The sequence below is a fragment of the Suricata suricatta genome, chromosome 17 (genome assembly GCF_006229205.1).
Source record: "Suricata suricatta isolate VVHF042 chromosome 17, meerkat_22Aug2017_6uvM2_HiC, whole genome shotgun sequence".
In the NCBI taxonomy this organism is placed as follows: Eukaryota; Metazoa; Chordata; class Mammalia; order Carnivora; family Herpestidae; genus Suricata; species Suricata suricatta.
The window spans coordinates 6,393,945-6,415,909 of NC_043716.1; the positions used below are offsets into that span (position 1 = coordinate 6,393,945).

At 60.6% G+C, this 21,965-nt stretch overlaps 2 protein-coding genes across 7 annotated transcripts in view; one reads left to right on the plus strand and one right to left on the minus strand.

Annotated features, from left to right (window-relative positions):
* The window catches only part of ARHGAP44 (Rho GTPase activating protein 44), a 59,869-nt gene extending 58,596 nt beyond the window's left edge, over positions 1 to 1,273 (plus strand). For 4 of the 5 annotated variants that reach the window (XM_029926718.1, XM_029926721.1, XM_029926719.1 and 1 more), the window contains one exon: positions 77 to 1,273. In XM_029926718.1, coding sequence (XP_029782578.1) covers positions 77 to 216 — 140 coding nt within the window. In that variant the 3' untranslated portion in view covers positions 217 to 1,273. The remainder of the gene's footprint in view (positions 1 to 76) is intronic. The other variant, XM_029926720.1, reaches the window with a different exon arrangement.
* On the minus strand, positions 1,242 to 21,006 carry ELAC2 (elaC ribonuclease Z 2). 2 transcript variants are annotated; one of them, XM_029926717.1, is made up of 24 exons: positions 20,725 to 21,006; positions 20,128 to 20,178; positions 19,956 to 20,026; positions 18,942 to 19,006; positions 18,167 to 18,224; positions 17,235 to 17,303; positions 15,829 to 15,936; positions 15,014 to 15,072; positions 13,199 to 13,257; positions 13,046 to 13,118; positions 12,336 to 12,448; positions 10,798 to 10,893; positions 9,933 to 10,071; positions 9,736 to 9,821; positions 8,090 to 8,208; positions 6,721 to 6,814; positions 5,001 to 5,139; positions 4,626 to 4,664; positions 4,404 to 4,513; positions 3,725 to 3,824; positions 3,520 to 3,640; positions 3,304 to 3,382; positions 2,676 to 2,820; positions 1,242 to 2,145 (listed from the first exon to the last, which is right to left on the minus strand). In XM_029926717.1, exons 1-24 carry the CDS (start codon positions 20,955 to 20,957, stop codon positions 1,909 to 1,911), a joined length of 2,463 nt encoding a protein of 820 aa, XP_029782577.1. In that variant the 5' UTR covers positions 20,958 to 21,006; the 3' UTR covers positions 1,242 to 1,908. The 2 variants fall into 2 exon arrangements, with proteins under 2 accessions (XP_029782577.1, XP_029782576.1); XM_029926716.1 differs by having other exon boundaries at positions 9,736 to 9,851.
* Positions 21,007 to 21,965: the final 959 nt, after the last annotated feature.

Consider the following 21,965-nt stretch of genomic DNA (forward strand, 5'->3'; position numbering starts at 1 on the left):
TGAACCTGGGCCAGGGGCCAGTGGAAGAAGAGCCCCCGCCCGCCCCTCAGCCGCCCCGCTCTCTGCCGCCCTGCAGATCTCGTCCACTTTGACATTCCCTCCATCCACGTGGAGCTCGGGCCTCCGCTCCGCCTGAGCCCCCTGGAACACGCACGGCGACACTCGGTGACAGAGAAGAGGGACTCGGAGGAGGAGTCTGAGAGCACCGCCCTCTGACCACGCAGGCCCCGCCCACCACGGAGCGCCGCCCCCTGGGCTCCCGGAGCGGCTGTGCCGAGGCTGGAGTCGTGCACGGAACTGTCCCCTCTGGCCCGAGTGGCCCTGTTGGTGCGGAGTTCGTTTGTTCCCTGGGGTGGTGACTTTGGCCTTTTGTTTGATCTCTGCCTTTCTGACTTTGTGCCTATTTTGATCCAGCCTCCAGGCCCAGGCCCCCCTCCCCCCACTCGAGGGCTTGCCATCAGAAAGGTCATTTGCGGCGGTTAGGCCGGGGTGCGAGGAGGGGTGGTGCCCCACCGTCGCCCGCGACTCCGGGGGACGCTGACCTGACCCGCGTGCGCGCTGGGGGATGGGGTGGCTCGTGTACAAAGTTTGCTTCACCCTCTCGCGGTTTTGTTTCTCCTGCTGGGTGCCTGAAGGCTCCGTCACTACCTTCTCGTTTTCTACTGACGAATTTAACGGCTGATCTTGAGGGCGCCTGGGCGGCCCGAGGATCGTGTCCCTGTTCCCCCAGAACCCTCCTCGGACTCTTCCCCCCTACCCCAGAGGCCCCAGGGAACAGCAATAATTCCGCTTACCGGAGCAGCAGCATGGTGGACGGAAGGCGGCCCTCGGCGACATGGGGCCAGGGCCACCGGCCCGGCGGACACGCGGGAGCCCAGCCCCACGTGGGGCCGACGGGAGGGCGAGGCTTCGGGTCCTGCATGCCAACGCCAACGTTCCAATTCTATCCTTTTAAAATAGATGGCGCCCTACCTATACATAATATTTGTATATATGAAATCTATATTTGTTTAATTTGAGCCCAACTCAGCCCATGTATAGGCGTACACGGAGAACTCGAAAAGCTTAGTTATTTTTCCCGACACAGGTGTAAAGTAACCTTCCCCGAGGGTGGGGTTTTGCCAACTTTTGACGTCAGCAGCTTTGCTCGCTCCTGGCTCGGACAGTTCCGGACCTGATTTGTAACGGAGTCCAGGGGTTTAAAGTTACCTTTAAATACATGTACAAATAGTTGTCAAAAGTAATGTTATTAAAATAGATTTATTATCCCTGAGCGTGGCCTAGCTTCTTGTTTTGACGGTGGTCTTGCTGGAAACACTCCATCTCGCCTTAAAGTCTGTGCGCTCCCGGGAGGGACAGGGCACAGACCTCAGCGTCGTGGGGTCCCACGGGGAGGGCAGGAGCGGCCCCGCTCGCGCCCGACTCCCTAGCTGGGGGGCAGGGAGGGGGTCTCCCCCGAACAGCGGGAGGACCTGCGGCTTCCTGAGCCTGCATGCCTGGACACCTGTCAAAATCCGGGCACCGGGCTCCGGGGCTCCTTGCCGCCAGCGAGCCGCTTCCAGGCCACACTGGGTGCAGGGTGGGGAGGCCCCCGCCCAGAGGGAGCAGCAGGACGAAGCGAAGCTCTCGGGTCCCCCGCGGCATCCTTACTGCGTGGCTGGCCGTGCAGCGAACGCCGGCCGTGGCTGCAGCGGGCGTGGGCGTGCCCTTTTCCCACGTGACTTCCTTAAAAATCGGGCTGTCCCGAATTCCCCTTGTCTGTTTTTCCATCCGGCAGCTCCTGGCCGAGGTGCGCAGTTGCCCCAGCCTGCGCCGCAGGCCCTTGGCGTCCACCAGGCCTGGGTGGCCAGACGTGGGGCCACCATGTGGAGGATGCCAGCCTTCTGAGTCCAGGGTGGCTCTGGGCCTTCACTGGGCCCTGACCTTCTTGCTCTGAGGGCCCTGGGGCTGCGCCGCCAGGGCCCGCTTCTGCTGCGGTGCCCCGTCCTGGGGGCCGCCTGCCTGTTCGCTGGAGAGGAGGGCCGCCCGCGCCAGCCGCACCCCCCGCTTCTCCCTGCGCTCCTCCATCTCCTCGATGTCACCGGCAAACAGGGCCTTGAGCGGGGCCGTCAGCTTGGGGACCGTGGGGAAGTCCCCGAAGCAGACCTGGGAGGGAAGTGGGAAACCACGCTGAGCATCAGGGACTGGCAGCTGCACTGGGCAAGCCTTCCCCGGCCTTCCCGGTGGCCGAGGGCAGTGGGAGAGGGGCCAAGGCCACGGGTGGAGGATGCCCTCTGGAGGAGGGGCACAGACGCCCCCTGCTGGCTAAGGAAGCAAAACTGCATGGGCCCAGGCAAGGCAAGGCCGTCCTCATCCAGGGGGGGCCAGAGGTGCCAGGCCGGCTTCTCCGTGAGGAGAGAACAAACACCAAACACCGACTCCCCAGCAGGTGCTGCGGTGCAGCCGGCCCGGCTGTGGGGACGGCCCGTCTGATCCCTCAGTAACTACAGCAGCCAGAGGCCCCAGTCTAGCCCGAGGGTCCCGAGGAAGGTCGGCCTTGCCCTCCAGCTGCTGGAGGCTCCGGGGTGGCGGGGGGATGGGGGGTGGTGGCGATGGACAGACCCCTCGTGCCCTGGGCCCCGAGCCCCCAACACAAGGAGCGCAGGCTCCGCCCCGGCCCGCATAGCAGCACAGACCTTCATGTGGTCAAAGGCGATCCCCACTTTCTCGTTGAAGTCAGGGCTGAAGAGGGGGACCTTGGCATAGCGCTGGCTGAAGTGGTTGAGCATGGTGAAGCCCGCGTTCATGCGCACGCCCACGCCGATCGCCTGCGACGTGGTGCTGCCGACAGACACAGCCTGTGAGGCCGGCGCCGGCGGGGGGACAGCCCGAAGGACACAGTCCCCAGCTCCCCCGCACCCAGGGAAGGATGGGGGAGGTCCTGCCTCAGGACCCCCGCTGCCAACAAACCCGAGGGCCAGACTCTTCGCACACGGCCCCACGTGCAGCCCAGGCTGGGCCCGCCGTCATGACGGCCGTCCATGAGGGCAGAGAACAGGCAGGGGGGAGCTCACTTGGGGGGACACACTCCTGTCGCAGCAAGAGCCCGCGACCCAGGTGGGCCCTCACTTGCCGGACCCACTCCCTGCCCCAGCCTGCGCCCAAGCTCAACAGAGGGGCAGAAACGAGGGCAGAAGCTTCCACGGCCTAGTGGGAAGCCCGATGGCCCCACGCCACCGTCCCTATGGAGCATGGTCATTCCCCGAAGGGCTGACGCGAGGCGGCGCCAAGTGTCCCCAGGGGGAGGGAGCGGGTCTCCCCTACCTGTGTGTCTTTTCCACGGCCTCCTCCTCCAGGCCGTCCTCCAGCGTGGCCTCATGTATCAGGAGGGTGGCGTCCTTCCCTAGAGAGGAAGCAGCAGGCATTGGAGCACAGCCCCCGCCTGAGAAATGCTTGGCCCCTGTCTACACCAGCGGCCAAAGGCCACACCCGCCCACTCACCCCCCGCACCTCCGCACTGCGTCTCTGGCCTGCACTCACCCATCTGGACCAGGGCCTCGCAGGGCATGGTGTCCCCCGAGTACACCACCTTCCAGCCGGACGTGTGGACCAGCGCGCAGCCGAAGGCGTGCTTGCAGTGCCGGACCAGGCAGGTCTGGAACTGAAGGAGCGGGGCAGGGGGAGCGGCTCCGGCTGTGCCCCGGCCGCGCTCCCGTCCCCCTCCCACCTGCGGGCGCCCCCTTACCTCTCCCAGATCACACGCTCCCAGCAGCGAACCGATCAGCCTTTCGAGCTCAGGGCTGGACACCTCGGCCCCTCTCTGGAGGCATTTGGCAGGAATCAGGCTGGGAGGCGGGAACAGTTCAACAGCAAACATGGGGGAAGAAAACCTTTTCTTTATGCTTCAAGTTTAGTTGAGAGAGAAAGGGAGGGCAAGTGGGGGAGGGCCAGAGAGGCGGGGGAAGAGAATCCCAAGCAGGCTCTGCGCTGCCAACAGAGCCTGACTCGGGGCTCAGTCTCCTGAACTGAGCTACCCAGGTGCCCCGGAAAACAAAAGTTAACATGACTCAAAGTTCAAGTGTCAGGCTAGAAAGCCCCAAAATGATTGTAAAGAAACTATTTAAATCAATCTCTAAGAGAAAAAAGATGTCAATTAAAATAGAGCCAAACCAAATCCTAAGCCCATGGCAAGAGACCTTAAGGGGTGCGGGCCGCCTGAGGCTGTGGCGAGGGGACAGACCCCAGCCACACGGCCTCCCTCCCCAGGGCAGATGGCTGCATGCAGCGGTGTGGGCAGACAGCCGGGAATTAGAGGAACCGGAAGGAGGCTGAGAAGAAATGCAGGAACCGTGGATGGCCTCCGTCCCGGGGTCCCAGCATCGCCCCCGCCGCTGCGGGCCCCAGGACGCAGCCCCGCCGCTCACCTCACGTGCTGCAGGACACGCTGGCACTGCCGGTGGTACTGCTGGAGCCAGGCCTTGAGCTGGGTCGGGGCGACCACCAGCAGAGGGGGACACGGCCTTCCCAGGGACACCTGAGACAAGACACCCAGGGGAGCGCCGCGTCAGGGACGGGGCTCGGGGGACAGGAGGTGCGGCCGATGGCCGGGCCAAATCGAAGGGCAGTAAAAGCGAGCGCACACTCACCAGGGCTCGCTCCCTCTGCAGCAGAATGTTCAGCAAGCCCTGCAGGGGGAGAAGGGACGCCTGTCAGCCACGTCCGGAGCCTGCCCCCCACTGCGCCGGGTCTGGGTCCTGGAGTCCCCCTCCTGCAGCCGCTCCCACCTCCCTCCCAGCCACCAGCGCTGGGCGGCATGACCAGGGACAGGGCAGGGGCCTGGAGTCCCCTCGGAGCAGGCCGCGTAGGAAGGCAAGCTGCCCGAAGGTGGACAGAGGGACGGACAGACAAGGCAGCGCACTGAGTGGAGCGACCGCACAGTGAAAGAAGAGCCAAGGCCCTGGGCGCCTCCGGAACAGCAGGAAAGGGAGGGGGTAGCGCAGTGGCGCCCGCCCTCTGCTCACCGTGTGGTGGTCTGCATGCAGGTGGGACACAAACACAGCGGCGAGAGCACCCAGGACCCGGTCCACCTCGTCTCCGTAGTGACGGCACAGCTGCCCGAATGTGCCTTCGCCGCAGTCCAGGAGCAGGGACCTGTCGGGGCTGTGGACGAGGGCGAGAGGTCAGATCACCGGGAAAGGCTGCAGGGCCTCGGGGGGCGGGGGGGAGCAGGAGCGCGCGGCCGTGGGCCTTCTGCGTCTCCCCAAACCTCGTGCTGAGAGGCCAGTCCCCAGGCAAAGACGGTTTCGGTCAACAGAGCCCATACACAGAGGAAGTGACTGGCCATGGCTTCCCCAATACACACGGAGTGGCCCGGGGCCACCCGGGTGCTGGCGTCCGGTTTGTGACGCAGGAGGACAAAACCATTTCTCAAGAGGAGGTGCCTCGTGCTCTTTTAAGCTGAACCCGAAACAGCCCCCGTGGGTGGCAGCAGCGACGGGCACCGTGGCCAGGCCTCCGCCCATCCAGCAGCCCCTGCCCCTCAGCCCGGCCCCACCCGCAGGGGCAGGCGAGTGGCCGGCGGAGGCCTGGGTGAGCCGCTCACGGAGTCGGGCTCGGGTGCGTTCCCCCCAACTGCCGTCAGCCTCTACTCTGCAGGGGGAGGCTGGTCCCCGACAGGCCTTCGTCCTCCGGGAGAGGCTGTCCACAGGGGTGCCGTGCCGGTGCTCCAGAGAGGAGCCCTAGAACACAGACCCAAACCTCCGGGCAGGTGCTACATTCTGGAAACGCCTCCACACCAACTGCGTCAGGCTCAGGTGCCCCCGGGAGAAGCCCCTTCATGAAGCCCTTCGGCTCCCAGGGGAGGCTGGGCCGACGGACGCTCTACTGCTCCTCCTGAGTCCTAAGGGGTCCATCCCCGACACGTGCATGTCCGATGTCAGTGTGCACCTTGTGAGTGCCGGTCATCGCCCGCTGCTGGCGTCCATGCAGCAAAGCACGATTCAAAAGCAAGCCTGGTACCTCACGGTCTGACCTCCTCTTGGACACCCCTGCACACAGCCGTGCACACCACCCGGCGCCGGGTCAGCCTCTCCGCACGTAAGGACGCCACCCAAACCCAAGAGAATCGAGTCCAGGGACCCAACACAAGACCAATGTGGAGGCCCCGCAGCTGCTCCACATGCCATAGGGACCAGTCAGGACAGCTCAGTGCACCGGGGGGACCAGTCAGGACACAGCTCAGTGCACCGGGGGGACCAGTCAGGGGACAGCTCAGTGCACCAGCGGGACCGGTCAGGGGACAGCTCCACACACCAGTAGGACCAGTCAGGGGACAGCTCAGAGCAGTAGTAAAGACACCACCTCACACCCCGAATCTGCCGTGACCAGCGGTGGAACTAGTAACCTCTCTGAATGTTAGTACCGATCAAGGCAACGTGTGGTCACTACTTCATAGGGTTGACATGAAAATTCCGTGAGCTGGTTTCTCAGCCAGGTGCACCCCCGACGGCGGGGCTGCTGTTTTCCTCAGCAGACAGCACAGGGCCCGAGCCTGGTGAGTGACAGAAGCGCCAGCTACTGAGATCACTTAAACACATTAGCGCCCACGACTCCTCTCCCGGGCGCTCTGGTCAAGATCTTGTGCTGCTGCATTTTCCCATCAGCCCGGGCGGCGGGGCAGGTGTTCTGTGTGGGGAGTTAGCGCGCTGCCCAGTGCATGGCGGGCTCCTGCGAACACAGTACCTTATGTTGACAAGTGTGGCACTGACATTGCGAATCTTCATCGGGATGGCAGACCCCGTGCCAAGAAAGACGATTTCTGGATACTGGCTTTTCTCTATGGAAAAACACACATAGAGCCCATTTCTGTGGGTCAGAAGCGAGCCAGCACTCAGCCACGAGGAGTTACGTCCCACTTCCCAGGAGGGGCTGCTGATCCCACCTGGCAGGTCCTCACACGAGGACCCCCCTCCACTGGCTGTTTGTGCATAAATAGTGGTCTGGGAGGAAGAACAAGCAAATCCCACACCCTTCCTTGAAAAGAAGTGCTCTCGGTCCTTTAGGTAACAAAGGAGCCTTTATGCTATGAATCCTTTAACCTCAAGAGTGGGGGTCTGCCTGGCATCCAGCTCTTACCAAGAGCTTTACAGGGGACACAAGCAAGCTCCCTAGAGTGGAGGAGGCAGAGCCAGGACCAGAGAGACTAGTCTAGGGAGACTTGATGGCCCCTATCACAGTGTCAGCCAGCTGCACCAGCTTCAGCTGCACAGTCTGTGCAAACCAGAAATGCAATCATAAACCCAAAGGCAATCACAAACTCAAAGTCTCGAGGGAAGTCAGTCTTCCCCAGACAGACTGGAAGGCTACTCCCCGGGGAGGTTAGGCTCTGCACCCACCCAGGTGGACTTCCATGCAGAAACTGCAGCCAGGGAGGGGGGCGCCTGGGTGGCTCAGTCAGTTAAGCATCCGACTCCGGCTCAGATGATGATGTCGTGGTTCATGGGATTGAGGCTCTCTGCTGTTAGCGCAGAGCCCGCTTTGGATCCCCTGTCCCTCCCATGTGCACTCTCTCAAAAATAAATATTAAAAAAAAAAAAAGACCTGAGAGCAGATGGGTGAAAGGCCATCTGGCCCCATGAACGCCCACCCACTTCCTGGTCCAGTATTCTCTGCTTCTATCGTTAGCTGAAAAGCACACTAGAAAAACCAGCTCCTGGAACAGAGGTCACCCAAGTTCCCCCCAATAGCTCTTGCTGATGGAGCAACAGTGCATGTCACTCGGCAAAGTGAGCGTCTTGGCCAAATCTCCCGCGAACCCTTAGTAGCAAAGCCAGGACTAGATCCGGAGCCAACTCGGTCCAGAAGCTCTTTCCAGAATCTGGCAGGAGCGCCCAGAAGCGCTGCACACGCATGTGCCTCATAGAGAGCGGCTGGGCGCCATCACCAAACACTCGGGTTCACCAGGTCTGGTGGGCAGGCGCTGGCGTTCTCCGGACGGCGCAGCACGACGTCACATAACCAGTCCGGCTAGACGGTGCACGAGACTTCCCACCCAGCGCCGCAGGAGGGCAGCGGCCAGGGGAGGAAGGCCGTCCTGGAGTCTCGCGCTCACCTGCGGGGGCCGGGCCATCCTGCGCAGCCTTCTGGTATTCCTGCACACTTTCCCGGAAGTTGGGGAGCTCCAGAGCCTCGGCAACGAATTCATCGAGATTGCAATTAACGACAGCGTCCCTGCAGGGAGAAAAGCATGTAAGGGGACTGGGGGACCAGGTCCCGAATCAACTTATGGACACTGTCTGCAGCAAGTTCCCCATAACAAGACAGAAGACCAGGCGACTGGGACCCCAGGCAGCTCCGTTCTCCTGCCGTGCGGCCCCTTCCTTCTCAGCTGAGTGGGGGTCTCAGAGCAGGGTCTGAGTAGCTCAGCCCCGCCCGACATCTTGGCTCAAAGTCTCACAATCCTTGCACTACTGACGCTTGGGACAGGGTCCCGTGCAGCACCCCAGCCTCCGCCCCCTCGATGCCACTAGCACCCCATGCCCTCCCGGACCATGACAAAGACGAGTGTCTCCAGACAGTGCCCGGTGTCCCCTGGGAGCCGGAGGAAAGAGGGGAGATGAGCAGACAGCCCTAGCAGACACGCGAGGCCTGAGAGCAGCGGCTCCCATGCCAGCGAGTCCACAGAACCCAGGAACCCCGTGGAAACGCAGGCCTTGAAAACTGCATTTCTAGCAGGGCCCCAGCGATGAGACATGGCTGGTCCCCACCACGGGGACAGGCAAGCCACGATCGGCGGGCCCTCCCCCGATCGGGCGCTCCTGCAGGGAGGCTGGGCCCAGCTCCCCAGAACCGACGCGGGAGGCCAGGCCCTTGGACTGTGGGCCTCTGGGTCCCAGCTGGGCTCGCCAGGCATAGCTTTGTGAGCCTTCTGGGCCCAGGCGGTCCGCAGGCTCTGAAATCTGAAGACCTCACGATCCGTAAGAACCCGACCGTCCCACACAGGCGCACACGGCGTGCAGCCACAGCAGAAGCGAAGTGCAGCAGACCAGAAGCTTCGGCTCACTCGGGACACTTGAACATGAGATGTGAGTCGTGGCGGGAAGCACTTCCCACACCACCACTGCCCTGGGAGCGCCCCGCCTGCTGGCAACGTAACACTCCTCAAGCGCCTTGTGGAGGTCCAACCCGGTGAGCCCGCGTCCACGGACCCTCCTCGGGGAGCGGAGGTCCCTCAGACGCTTGCATACGAAACACTCAGTGCCCCAACAGAACCGACAGAAACCTGGAGACGGCTACTGACAAACACCTTGCCTGGAACGCCATTAGAAACCCAGTTACAAAGGCCCCTGAGGACTCCGGAGAAGAGGGATGGGTCAGGCCACAGATCCACATACACGCGGATGTATCCCCACGTGTTCCAACTTAAAAAGGAAAATGTTGACAATCGGTATCTCTCCTCTGGGGGATGGGCGACTAATTTTCTCCATCAAACACTGTTACTTCCCTGTTGTAACACAAGGGACGCATGTCCCTGTCGACACGGGGGAAAGCCCGACAGAAGCATCCTCGCTGGCCCCCTCCCCCTGCTCTGCCTGACCCAGGGCTGCCCGTCCTGGTGACCTGGCTTGGAGCCGCCCGTCACCCCCGCTCATTTACCGGTGGGCAGGGACTCGCCTGCAGCAGGGGCAGAGCTCGGCAGGTATTCACTACCCGGCCCTCCCGATCTAGACCCTTCCGTCGACTCAGAGTCCCACTGACCTCTGCCACTCCCTCCGAGGACGGAGCTGATACTTGAGGAGACACTCGCCCCGGACGGTGGGCACACGGGAGGCGAGGGGCTCCACCTGGAAGAGACGGGAGGCGAGGGGCTCCACCTGGAAGAGACGAGTCCCGCAGGCTGTGCGAAAGGGAGGGGCAGGGAGGGGAGGGCCCGGCCAGGGCGTCGGGGGCGGTACCTGGCGGCGGGGGGCGGCAAGCGGGGGGAAGATGTCGGGGTGGATGAGGTTGAGCTGCGCCTGGATCTTGTGGCTGCGGAGGTTGTGGACGGACGCGCAGCTCTCATTCAGGACCAGGTGCTGCGCGGCGGGCCCGAACCTAAGGCAGAGACGGCGTGTTCACCGCGCCCTGCAGGGGGGACCCCGCCGCGGGGGCGGGGGCAGCGACGCGTGCGCACCTAGGAAGGTGGAGGGGCTCTGAGAGAGGAGGTCAGGCTGCTCTGCTCCGAGTCCAGCGCTCTCTGCAAGCTGGAGAGAGTCCAGCAGAAGGCAGAGAGCTAGGACGTCGGGCGTGTACACAGAGGCTGGGGACACAGCGGAGTTCAGGGTAGACGAAGAGGCAACAGAAAGATAAACAGACCACATGTGTCAAGGCTCAGGCCCTCCAGGGATGGAGGGGACATGAACCAGCTATCGAGGAAGGAGTGGAGGGGGTGCCTAGAAGAACACCGGGGGGGGGGCTGGAACCCCACTAGGTTACCAGGTTACCAGGTTACCATGAGCTCCGAGTTTTGCTCGGACACTACATGGCTAGGTCTCAGCTAGTGCTGAGCTTGGCCACTACAAGGCGCCCTCTTCCCACGGTCCCAGAGCCATGGGCACACCACCTGTCACGTGCTGCACGTTCAGTGAACTGAGGCTGCGCTGTCTCTTAGGAGGGACTCGCCCCGGGCTCCTCAGGAGCGGGCAGTCCCGGGGACACGGAGTGTGCAGGGACCTCGACAAGTAGGATGTGTGCGCACGGCGCCACCTAGCGGCAACTTTCCCCCACGCAGGGCACAGGCGCGGGGCACAGCGGGGCAGGGAGCGGGGCAGAGCGTCCTACCTCTCCATCCACTGCTGGTACCTGGGGTCCGCAAGCACACACTCCGGGGCCATGTGAACCACCAGTGCCACGGGGGCCTCGGCATTCTCTTGGTGCCTGGGGTGGGTGGGGGGAGAGGAAGAGCTGCATTTGGCCCTGGACAGTGACACAGACTCACAGCATTCGCACTAGGTTCTGTGTGTGGCCAGGGCCGGGCAGCACACTTGCCCTCGGGCTGTTAGCTCAGGCAGGCTGTAGGCTGCTTCCTCTGGTCAGTTGTGGGGCTGCCCCCAGGCCTGCCCAGCGGGTCCTCACGGCTGCACTACATCAGGACTCTCCCTGTCCCCTGTCCCCTCCAGCCACAGGGCTGGGACCTGCAGGTGCAGCAGATCTAAAGTTCCCCCGGCCTCCTCTTGCTCCCCCTAGGAGCAGGGCAAACCCAGGCACCTCCAGGTCTACCTCACTGCCCGCCTCCCGGTAGACCCAGGGCCCAGGCAGGGGACGTAAAATCGTCTGTGATTCCACTGCCCAGAGAGTGAGTCACTCACGAACATGTTGACGGGTTTCCTTCTGGTTCCCGTGAAAAAGTTCACACAGTATTTTTAACATAGCCCACCCTGCCCCACTCGCGCACGCACACACACAGGGCACGGGCATGCGATGAAACCTAAGGGCACCGCATCGGCGCACACGCCAATCCACTCACAGCGACTCCAAGTTGCTCTGCTACCCACGACGTGACTAAAACGCAAAGCCTGCGCCACCCAGGTGCCCAGATTCATCCAAGGAGAACGCAGGTCTCAGGAAGAGCTTCTGACGCTCACCTGAGTTCCAGCTGCCCCGGAAGCCTGTTGGGACAGGCTGCACCAAACAACTACCTGAAACGCGCGCATCAAAACTAGGAGCAAAACTACAGACAGAATAAACCACAAAGAACTGGGGGGAAATGAAAGAGCAGGCCTGGGGGAAAGCTCCCCGGGACTGAAGCCGACCTGCCAATGGGCCCATTCCTGCAAAACAGGAGAGTGGAGCTCCGGCCATCAGAGCCTCAGGACAAAGGGAGTTCCCAGGCTGAGCGTCGGTCCCTTAACCAAGACTGTCACACACGTCAGACCTGCCTCAGCAGATCCGATGCAGGCCAGCGAGCAATGAGGTAGAAACACTCCAGGGGCACCTGGGAGACTCAGTTACACATCTGACTCTTGATTCAGGCTCAGGGTCATGGGATCGAGCCCCACAGAGGGCTCTGCGCCCAGCGCATGGAGCCTGCTTGGGATGCTCTCTCCCTCTCTCAGCCCCTCCCTACACACCCTTCTCTTTCTCTCAAAATAAACTTAAAAAAAAAAAAAAAAGGAAAAATACTCCAGAATTTGTCCTGGACTTATTAGCACTCTAAGCAATCAGTGATGTCTCATCTTCGAGGGCTCGCCAGTTTTCAGTCTTCTCGAATTCACTTCCAGGCCCGCATGCTGCACACAGCCCGCCGACCGGTAGTGCCAGGCCAATCCCGCCCCTGGGTCCAGGCAGACGTCCTCCCCCGCCCGGACGGCCCTGGTCACCTCTTGAGGGTGGCGTTCTCACAGATGGGCTCGATGAAGCCTTCGTCCGGACACTCCACCACAACGAAAGCAAGGCCCGGATCTGGAGGGGTACAGATCTCTTCAGGCAAGATCTGCAAAACAGCGGGGTGGTGATGCCCTCCCGGGTCAGGGTCCCGGCTCAGCGACGGTGCTGGAAGCTGCCGACATCACAGGGTCCCCACGACAAGCACCAACCAGCCGGAGGGTCAGCACCGCCCCTCCCTGCTCGCGATGCTCCTATGCACGCAGGCGGCAGACCTGCAGGGGGCGCTGCGAACCCGGAGCGGCCATGAGGCCGGCATGACAGTCCAGGTTCCGGGGGTTTGCTGGTCCTGACGTTCTTAGACGCCAGAGAAAACGCCCTGGTTAGAGCACGGTGGCGGTGCTCCGGGCCGCGTGCCTCATGTCCACCCTCGGGGGGCCTGTCCTACGTCCGATAGGGGAGAGCAGACTTCCCACAAGGAGGAGAACCCCGGCCCTAACCAGACACTCTGCGTTTACGCCTGGACGTGGCCGGCATGGACGAAGGGACTTGTGCAGACAGGAGGCCCCGTAGGACGGCCCAGCCCAAGCGAAGGAAGCCCGTGCTCTTCGCTTCCCCATAGTGAGCAGTGTGAGCGGGGCCCGGGCCAGAGCGCGGTGTCCCACGGCGGGGACCGTGGACGCATCACGGAAGTGGGGCGCCTCACCTCCCTGCCTTCATAGGTGACGCTCTTCCCGTCCTTGACGGCGGCGATGATGGGGGCGATGGCGGCCGTCCCGCTGAAACACAAGGCCAGCGAGGTGAGCGGGGCGCCCGCAGGGACTCCCCCGCCCCCCGCCCCCCCACTGGCCGCACTCACACCGGGAGGCCCAGCTCCTTGGCTTTGAGCACCAGGAAGTTTCCTTTCTTCACGTGCAGCTGCCACGGACAGAACACAGAGGTCACCTCAGTGCAGACGGCACTCGGCTTTAAGCCCTTTTCTTGGGTTTTAACCACCTTTCTGCTTCTACACTTTTTAAAAATGTGCGTGTATGTGTGTGTTTTAATGTTTATTTTTGAGACAGACAGACAGACAAAGCGTGAGCAGGGGAGGGGCAGAGAGGGAGAAACAGAATCTGAAGCAGGCTCCGGGCTCCCAGCTGTCAGCACAGCGCCTAACGCCAGGCTCTAACTCACATGACCTGAGCCGAAGTCAGATGCTTAAGAGAATCCAGGAGCCCTGGATTTGCTCTTTAATTTCGGTTTCTTTCTTACGACTCAACACGACACTCAGGTCCAGTTACTGCTTTGAGGTGCAACACGCCGTATCCTCCACAGACCAGATGGGCTGCAGGAGCGAAGCCACTTTCGACAGGGACCTGCGGACCCTACTCCCTCTGCTCCCAGCTGCCCTGGCCCACAAGAGCCGTGCGCCCAGCTGAGGGCACGCAGTGTGTGGCTGACGGTGCAGAAGCCGACTGATCCCGCGAGGCCCTGCGCTGGCTAAACGGCGGTGAGAAGGACGCATTCTCCTGGAGGAGGACAGCCCGCGCCCCGGCCCTCACGCGCAGGGCCTCTCTCCTGCCCTCCCTGAGCCTGAACTAGCGCAGCTGCACCGCCGTCCAAACCCTTAGCCAGGGAGCAGCCGACGGACTACAGGAGGGACAGGGGCCCACGGGCTGCTCCCGTGAGAGCAGGGCCCAGGCGGGTGGCAAACAACGGAGGGGACACAAGGGCCGGGGCCGCAGCCCACAGGCTCAGGGAGAGTGGCCACGTTCACGGGGGTGCGGCCCCTCACCCAGGGCACACTTCATCACACTCCACGGCCTCTACGGAAGAACCTCATACGATTTACAGATTCTCATATAAACCTGTAAAAAATTCGGGGCACCTGGGGGGCTCAGTCAGTTGGCATTGGACTTCAGCTTGGGTCATAATCTCACAGCTCGTGGGTTCAGGCCCTGCATCGGGCTCCGTGCTGACAGCTCAGAGCCTGGAGCCTGCTTCAGATTCTGTGTCTCCCTCTCTCTCTGCCCCTGCTTGCACGCTCTCTCTCAAAAATAAATGTTAAAAAAAAATTAAATAAATTGACAGAAGTGATACAATGGTCCTGCAACTGATAACTGTTACTACTGACCTTCCAGAAGTGTTTTTCCTGGTTGGGGTAACCATTTGGACGAAAATTACAAACCTCATTTTAAAATCAACATTACTTCTCAAAACTCAATCAAAGCCCACAAGAAGACAACACGTGTAGCCTTACCACAGATTAAAGCGTTGGCTGCAGCCAATAAAGTTTGAATGCAAAGCCCCATTAAAAATAGGCCAGGAGTCAAATTTTTGAAATACTCTACTGTTGTAAAATTTTCACAGAATCGGACCAACTTCGGATGGGCAGACGCGGGCCTCTGTGAGTGCTGGCCCGTTTGAAAACGAGTCCAGTGCTAGCGGTGAAACCACACGCACTGAAGGAGGGGCCAAGGAGTGTGGACGAAGACCTGGTTCCTCGTGGGAACCAAGCTGCCTTTACTTCTCGAGGGCAAGGCGCTGATGGAGCCCAAACACTAACCAGCACGGAGGGGCGCGGGCTCCGTTGCTGGGAGGGCGTTTGAGAGGACATGAAAGTGAAGGCGGCAGAGGGAGAGACAGGGGTAACCAAGCAAGCTCACCGGAAGCCCCCTGGGGAGGCGCTTACCTTACAGACAAAGGCCACAACCAGGGACGGGTCCCTGCCACGCCTCTTCTGGCCAACACCTGCAGAAGACCGCCGCGGTTAGAAAGAGGCCGGTGTGAAGGTGCACGGACTTCGCAGACGGACGGTCATCTGGAGTCCGACTCCTGCACAATCACCCGGACTAACGTTGGAGACAAAGGTCCGCGGAAGCACCGCGATTCCTTCCGCAGCGGACCCCGTCTTCTCCTACTCGGCGCGGAGAGCTGAGCAAACCCGAAACGCAGATGGCCCGCCAGAGACTTTAGAAATGGCTGGCGGAACGTTTCAAAACCTCACATTTTAGCCAGACGCGGAGAAGGAAAAAGGAGTTGTGATGTGTCTTCCAGACACGCGTGAGCGCGGGTGAAGGAGCCCGAGAGCTAACGGCCTGCGGGGAAAATGCACCCGCGCCGCCTGACCCCTGACTCTCGGAGCAGCAGAAGCAGTTCTGGGCAGAAAGAGGGATGATCGGCCGCGCCCATTGTGCCCCTCGCCCCCATGCCCTTCCTCCTGGGATTTTAACTCCTTTCCGCAGAATCACAGTCCTGCGATTCTGGAGGGAAAGGGGCGGAGCCCGAACTTGCAGGGGCGGGGAGCCAGCAGGAGCTCTCCCCTCCTCCCCTCGCGTTAATGAAGGACGCCAGAGGCTCCGGAAGAGCCCGCCTGCCGACCCCGCTCTCCTCCAAGCACAGGGAACACAAAGTCTGGGGCCACCCAGGGTCCCCGGCCCCAGAGCTCCAGCCAGCCACCTTCACCCTCTGCCCACGGGCCAGGTCCCACACGGACACCCTAGTTACCGTCCGCAAGGTGCTGCTCGTTTTCAGTGGATCCAGAATCCGAAGACCGCCCTGGACTGAGTCTTTCTGGACTCGGGGATGACTGGTGCTCCCCCAGCCTCTGCTCACCTGGGGGGGGTGGGGGCGTAGAAAACGGTCAAACCCCACGCCAGGAGGGGAGCTCACAGCTGGAAGCCCGCTGTGCACTCAGGGGACCAGAGGGCCCGCTGAGCTGAGCAGCCTGCCCCCGCATAGAACTCAGGACCTCCCGCCAGGTCTCTGGGCCGCAGGTGATGGCATTTCTGCCTCTGCTCGGCGGAGAGCCCTGGCAGCGGCAGGGCCTCGACAGCTCTGCGGACTAGATCGCAGGCAGGGGCGCTGCTGTGTACCGGGGCCACCGTCCATGAGCTGACCTGGGCCCAAGGTGACAGCACTGTGGGCAGGCTGCAGCTGTGCAGTCAGTTACATATCCAGGCCAAGAAAACAAGTCACCGAGCTAAGAGGCCGGCTCTGTCGCTGTCCCATGGAAGCCCGGCCGGTCCGGGTCACCTCTGTACGCTGGGCCAGGTGGCCAGCCAGCCCGGGCCACACAAACTCGAGTCAGAGCAAACGGTCATGTGCCGAGAAGGGAGAAATAGCGAGGGACACAAATCAGGCCCAGGGGCCAGGAAAGAGTACATCAGACCAGGAGCGAGCCAGACAGGGAGAGCTCTGACATGGCCAGCGTCTCCCTGGGCCCCGAGCGAGCACGTCTGCCTTTTCCACACCCACCTCCCTCCCACGCACGGCCACATGCGCACATGGGGCCTCCCTCTCCCTGCTGGGGGCTCTCATCTGCGTCCCTTCAGCCCTTGGCAGACGTCGCACCGCTTGGTGCTGTCAAGGGAATGCCCCTAGCGTCCTGCGTTCTCCTCGCTGTTGGTAAAACCTGGCCAGACCCACGGGTCACACGCACGTGGCGGGGCCTCACAGGCAGACGTCTCTCCATCAAAACCACATCGTCGGGCCCTGGGATCCCCCAAGGCTCGGGGGACCATCTGACCCGCTCACAACACTTGTTACTATTACTGTTTGTAAAAAACACTTTCCCAGCACAAACCTCTTGGAGTCCTGTCGCAAAAGGAGTGCCTACGTCTGGCAAATAAACGCCAAGTGATGAATGTGCAAGACGGATGGTACGTGGTGACAGTATCCCCAAGTACCATCACAATCATCACAAAGGAGTTCGAGGTGTCTGTGCATAAGGTTATAAACTCCTTATGGGTAGGAGCCAGCCTAATTCCTTCGCTAAATTTCCTGACCATGTTCAGAACACAAAACTAGGCACCCAAAGCCAATCAATATTCGAGCATTTTCTGTTTCCACCCTCGCTTTCCCTGACCGGGACCCGCGAGCCTTCCTCCTCCCGGCCGGGGCTTCGTACTCACTGTAGATGGGGACCTGGAACACCGTCATGGTCTCATCCTTGTATTCGGGCGCAGAGTGGGGCCGCACAGCTGGACAAAAGACCACAGGACAGTGACTGAACTGGACAAGGACACTGGGGAAGAAAGAACTTTCCAGACCACCAACCACAAGCAAATGGTTGACCTTGGGATTCTTCTGGGAAGCTACACCAAAACCAGAATTTCTGAGTAAATTTCAAATCTTAAAAAAGAAGCACCAACGTATTTTCATTGGCCGTTAACACTACACTAAAGAAAAAAACTATATGGTCACTACATGCTAAAGAAAAAAAAGGGGGGGTGCCTGGTTGGCTCAGTCGGTTGAGCATCTGGCTTAGACTCAAGTCATGAGTCAAAGTTTGTGGGTTTGTGGGTTCGAGCCCCGCATCAGGCTCGGTGCTGACAGCTCAGGGCCTGGAGCCTGCTTCAGTTTCTGTGTCTCCCTCTCTGCCCCTTCCCTGCTTGTGCTTTCTCTCAGCTCTCTCAAAAATAAATGAGCTTTAAAAATACACACATGTGATGTTTGGAGAGGAAGGTTAACAAACCAGGGACATGTGCTGCCTCTGCGGCCAGGGGCTCTGATGGCCTCGCCCCAGGAGCAGAGCCAGAGGGAGGCTCAGGGGACGCAGATGGCGGCAAGCCTCTGCGGTGTCGTTGGCACCCCCTCTTCCCACTGGAAGCAACTGAAAGCAACGGGCCCGGAAGCACCTCCAGCCTCTATCTAAGGGCACGAGGTGAGGGGGGGGGGGGGACACAGAGAGCACAACGGGCAAGATTTTAAAAAATTCATCCTCTGTCGAAGAAGCCTGGCTTTTAAGGTTTCATGGGGTCCAACTTTCTAGGTTTCCACTTTGAGAGATGGGGGCAGACAGAAGGCGGAAGTGGCCGATCGCACGTCAGAGGCAAGAACATACCCAGGTCTATTCCTTTCAGCGGACCAGAAAATACTTTGATAGCTTCCAGGTATTTTTCCTAGAAAACAGGAAGGAGGAGAGAAGCAGTTTCAGGGGCATGAACACAGAACACAGCAACAGGCAGTATGGACAGTTACATGCTCTGAATCACCTGACATAAACACTCTTGCGGTGTCCGCTACACACTAGGAGCCAAGGGGTGAGCCTAGAGCAGGGGACGGGCTCCCGGGCCTCATGGGACACAAAGTCCAGCGACAAAACTGAACTGGGGAAGAGCACCAAGCCCCGGGGTGGTGGCAGCCGGGTGGAGGGGTCTGCGAGGAGCCTGTGGGACGCGAGGGCCAGGGCACAGCCCGGCCGAGAGTCAGGCAGGCTCCTGAGCCAACGGCCTCTCACCAGGGCTCTGGGGGCTCGGAAGGAAAGCCCTGGGATGGGAAGGGGCTTCGGGGAAGAGCTAACGTTCACCCACGTGGTACCAAACCCGTAATGAGCTGCTTCCGTGCCTTATGTGCGTGCCTTGTGGAACCCTTCGCGACTTTGCAGAACATCACAGCCATCTCACGGAGGCAGAAGCTGAGGCCCTAAGAGCTAGAGCGACTTGTGCGAGGTCACACAGCCTCTCTGGCTTGAAAGGCGACGGGTTCACTCCACCATCAGTTAACTCCCAAGGGCAAAAGGCGAATTCGCAAATTGGGCAAAAATGGAAGACTGCTCACGACTCAACACTAAAAAAGGAGGGGGTCTGGCCTTGAAAGCCGAGTCAGGAGAGACTCACCAGCTGTGGAGGTCCAGAAAGCACACACTTCGGGAGCCCGGTTTCCTTCAAGGTAAGAATCATTCCTGGTAGGAAGGAAGGAAGGAAGGAAGGTCAGCCGTCTCATCACCTTCCCCGGAAGCTGCCACCAGGGGGCGCACTCCTCACTTAACCAACCATCTACTTGTCCTCATTCAGGCTTCAGGTGGCGGGCAGCAGTGGCTGCTGAAGCATAAGGGACACCAGAGACTCCACAGATGCCTCCAGAATGGCAGGGCTGACACTAGGGTTAGGCAGTAAGGCACGGGGGGTGCAAGATCGCACCCAGTGAAGAGATGGCCTCAGGCGCTGCAGCCCAGAGGCCTTGCGGCCTTGCCCTGGCCTCTGCTGAGGATGGGATGAGCTCAGCACTCCACCCCTTCCTCCCCACATCACACAGCTTACTGAACTTGGCAGCAAGGCAATGTCGGCCGTCCAGGTCGGTGGGCATGAATAACAAGGTAATCTGGATTGGGGGCATCTGGAGGTAGCAGGCGACAGTCTCGGGGGTAAGTGTAGTCACCGTAACCATCACCACTACACCATGCTGCACAGTCCAGCAGCTCAGTGAACAGAGTGGATGGTAACGCTTGGGAGCAGCATTCCTGTTCAAAGCTGTGTTTCTGACTCACAGCTTTCCATGCCGCAGCGGACTGGGCCAGCATAAAAAGAACTCCAGCGCAGGGACGCCTGGGTGGCTCGGTGGCTTAAACGTCCAACTTCGGCTCAGGTCATGATCTCAGTGTTTGTGAGTTCCAGCTCAGAGCCTGGAGCCTGCTTCAAATTCTGTGTCTCCCTCTCTCTCTGCCTCTCCCCCGTTCATATTCTCTCCCTCTCTCTCTCTCTCTCTCTCTCTCTCTCACATAAATAAGCATTAAAGAAAAAAAAAAAGGATTCCAGCTCCCATGGGCTCAGAAGATGAACAAAAACAAAACCACGAAAAAGGCGGGCTCAAAATCCCGGATTTCCTCTAGACTTCAGAAAGAATATACTTACCACACAGCCCCCCAACATTACACCAGTGCATTCGAGTCAGGAATATGTTATCCAAACGAGCCACCTTCAACCTAAGATAGACAGAACATTTGAACAAGACAGGGACCCCCTCAGCTACTTTAGAAGCGCTCCTGTGTCTCACCTCCGCCCCAAGAGAAAATGGTTGACTCACTTGTGCTCCTGCATGAGTCGCTGGACGCCTTCTCCACAGTTGAAGAGATACCTACAGGACAAAACATTGCAAATCTTCAGGAGCTGGTACTCTGCAAAGCCTCTGCCACGGTTTTAGATGCTTTCCTGTTGCGTCCGGAAAGAATCCTAAAGATAGACGTTGCTCTCCTGGGCTGCGTTTCTGGCGTGAGGATGCTGCGTGTAACCCTCCTTAGACGAGCGGTGAGCAGGGACCCGGGGGCCTAAGCGGCAACCTGGTGCTGGGGCGAGACGGGTCCTCTGCCCTATCACCTGCTTACCTCACCTGATGCCACCCCGCACGCCAACCATGAGGTCCTGATGTCGGGGCGCACGGGAGGGCGTGCGGCCAAAGTGTGCCACGAGCGGCCTCGGGCCCCAAAGGTTGGAAAGAGGGCGCTCCTGCCCGTCTGCAGCTCTCAGGGGCTCCCGGGAATCCCACGGCCGTGGGGCATAGGGCATCTGGGATCCCTCACACCCCCTCCCCCCAAGGGGCCAGGGTCGGCTGCAGCAGCGGGCGTGGCGCGCCAGGGGACGGACGCCACCCAGGCCCGGCCGGACTCCGGGGCTGCGCACTGACCGGTTGTACTCGGAGAAGACATAGAGCGCCGCGCCCACGTCCCGGCCGCCGGCCGCCACCACCTGCAGGTACACGGTGTTCGGGCCCCCGGGCTCCCAGGCCGCGCCGCGCTTCTCCCGCGTGCGCAGGTGCCGCAGCGGGTCCTTGGGCGGCCGCTGGCGGCGGGCGGGTCCCTGCGACATGGCGCGCCCGGCCGCGGACCGCAGCAGCAGCAGCGAGCGAAGAGCCCACATGCGCCGGCCTCCGCCCGCGATCCTAAGGCTGCGGGTGGCTCGGCTCCTCGTGCCCTCCACGCCCCGCCCCTCCGCCCCGCGTGGCGAGCCCAGCCAATCAACGCGCTGCGCGCCGAACTGCCCGCCTCCGCGGGGACTTACGTCCAATAGAGTGGAGCCTTGCCCCTCGCGGCCTGTCAATTGGGGACGGCCATAGAGTTGCGGGCATGCTAGAGCGCCCCGAACGGCCCCGCCCCTTCTCTCTTTTCGGCTTTCTAGACGTTCTTTCCGGAAACTGTGTTTCGCTTAGGGCGGGACTTCCGGGAGCGCCGGGACGGAAGCAACCACCTGGCATGGGAACCGATTCTTGGGCATTTCGTTGGGCGCCGAGGGCGCGGGATCCCTGTGTCCACAGGTCGTCAAGTCCCGCTAGGCGAGTCCGCCCTTGGAGCTTTGGTTCGTTCTTAGTTGTGGTGGTTGTCAGGGTGAAATGTGAGGGGTAAGTTCTAGAGAGCGTTAGTGAAGGCGACTTCGCTAATTTTAATTCCAGTGATTCGCATGAATGAATGCACGCTTCAAAGGACTGCTTTACTATCTTTGGGAAAGAAAAGCAAAAAATAATCAATTAGAGGTTAAGAGAACAAGCTGTGGAGCAAGAGAATCCTGGTTCGTTTGTTAATGGGGTGGTCTTGACCGTCAGGGCCTCAATTCGCTTATCTGTAAAGTGGGCTGGGGGTAGTTACAGTTATCAACCCCAGATTTTTATAATTACCGCACCTGATAATACATTGAAAGCACTTTAAATGGTGTCAGTACAAAAGAGGCACCTAGTTAATAGCAGAAATTAAAAAGAAAAAAGTTCTTCAAGCCACGCGAAATACATTGAAAGGAACGACTGTGGCTAAAGAGATGCTGGGCGGGGCCGTCGCGGGGGTACTGTCCCAGGACCAGGCCTTTGAAAAGCTGTAAAAGGACTTCCTGTCCCCTCGCATAGCTAATGAGGATTTCCCCCAGAGAGGGAGCTCAGTT

Coding starts and splice junctions, on each gene's coding strand:
- ELAC2 (XM_029926716.1), bottom strand. CDS start 20,957: ATGTGGGCTCTTCGCTCGCTGCTGCTGCTGCGGTCCGCGGCCGGGCGC. Junction 9,852..9,932: donor TTGCCGCCCCCCGCCGCCAG/GTACCGCCCCCG, acceptor CGTCTCTTCCAG/GTGGAGCCCCTCGCCTCCCG. Junction 4,665..5,000: donor TGCATGCAGACCACCACACG/GTGAGCAGAGGG, acceptor CTCCCCCTGCAG/GGCTTGCTGAACATTCTGCT.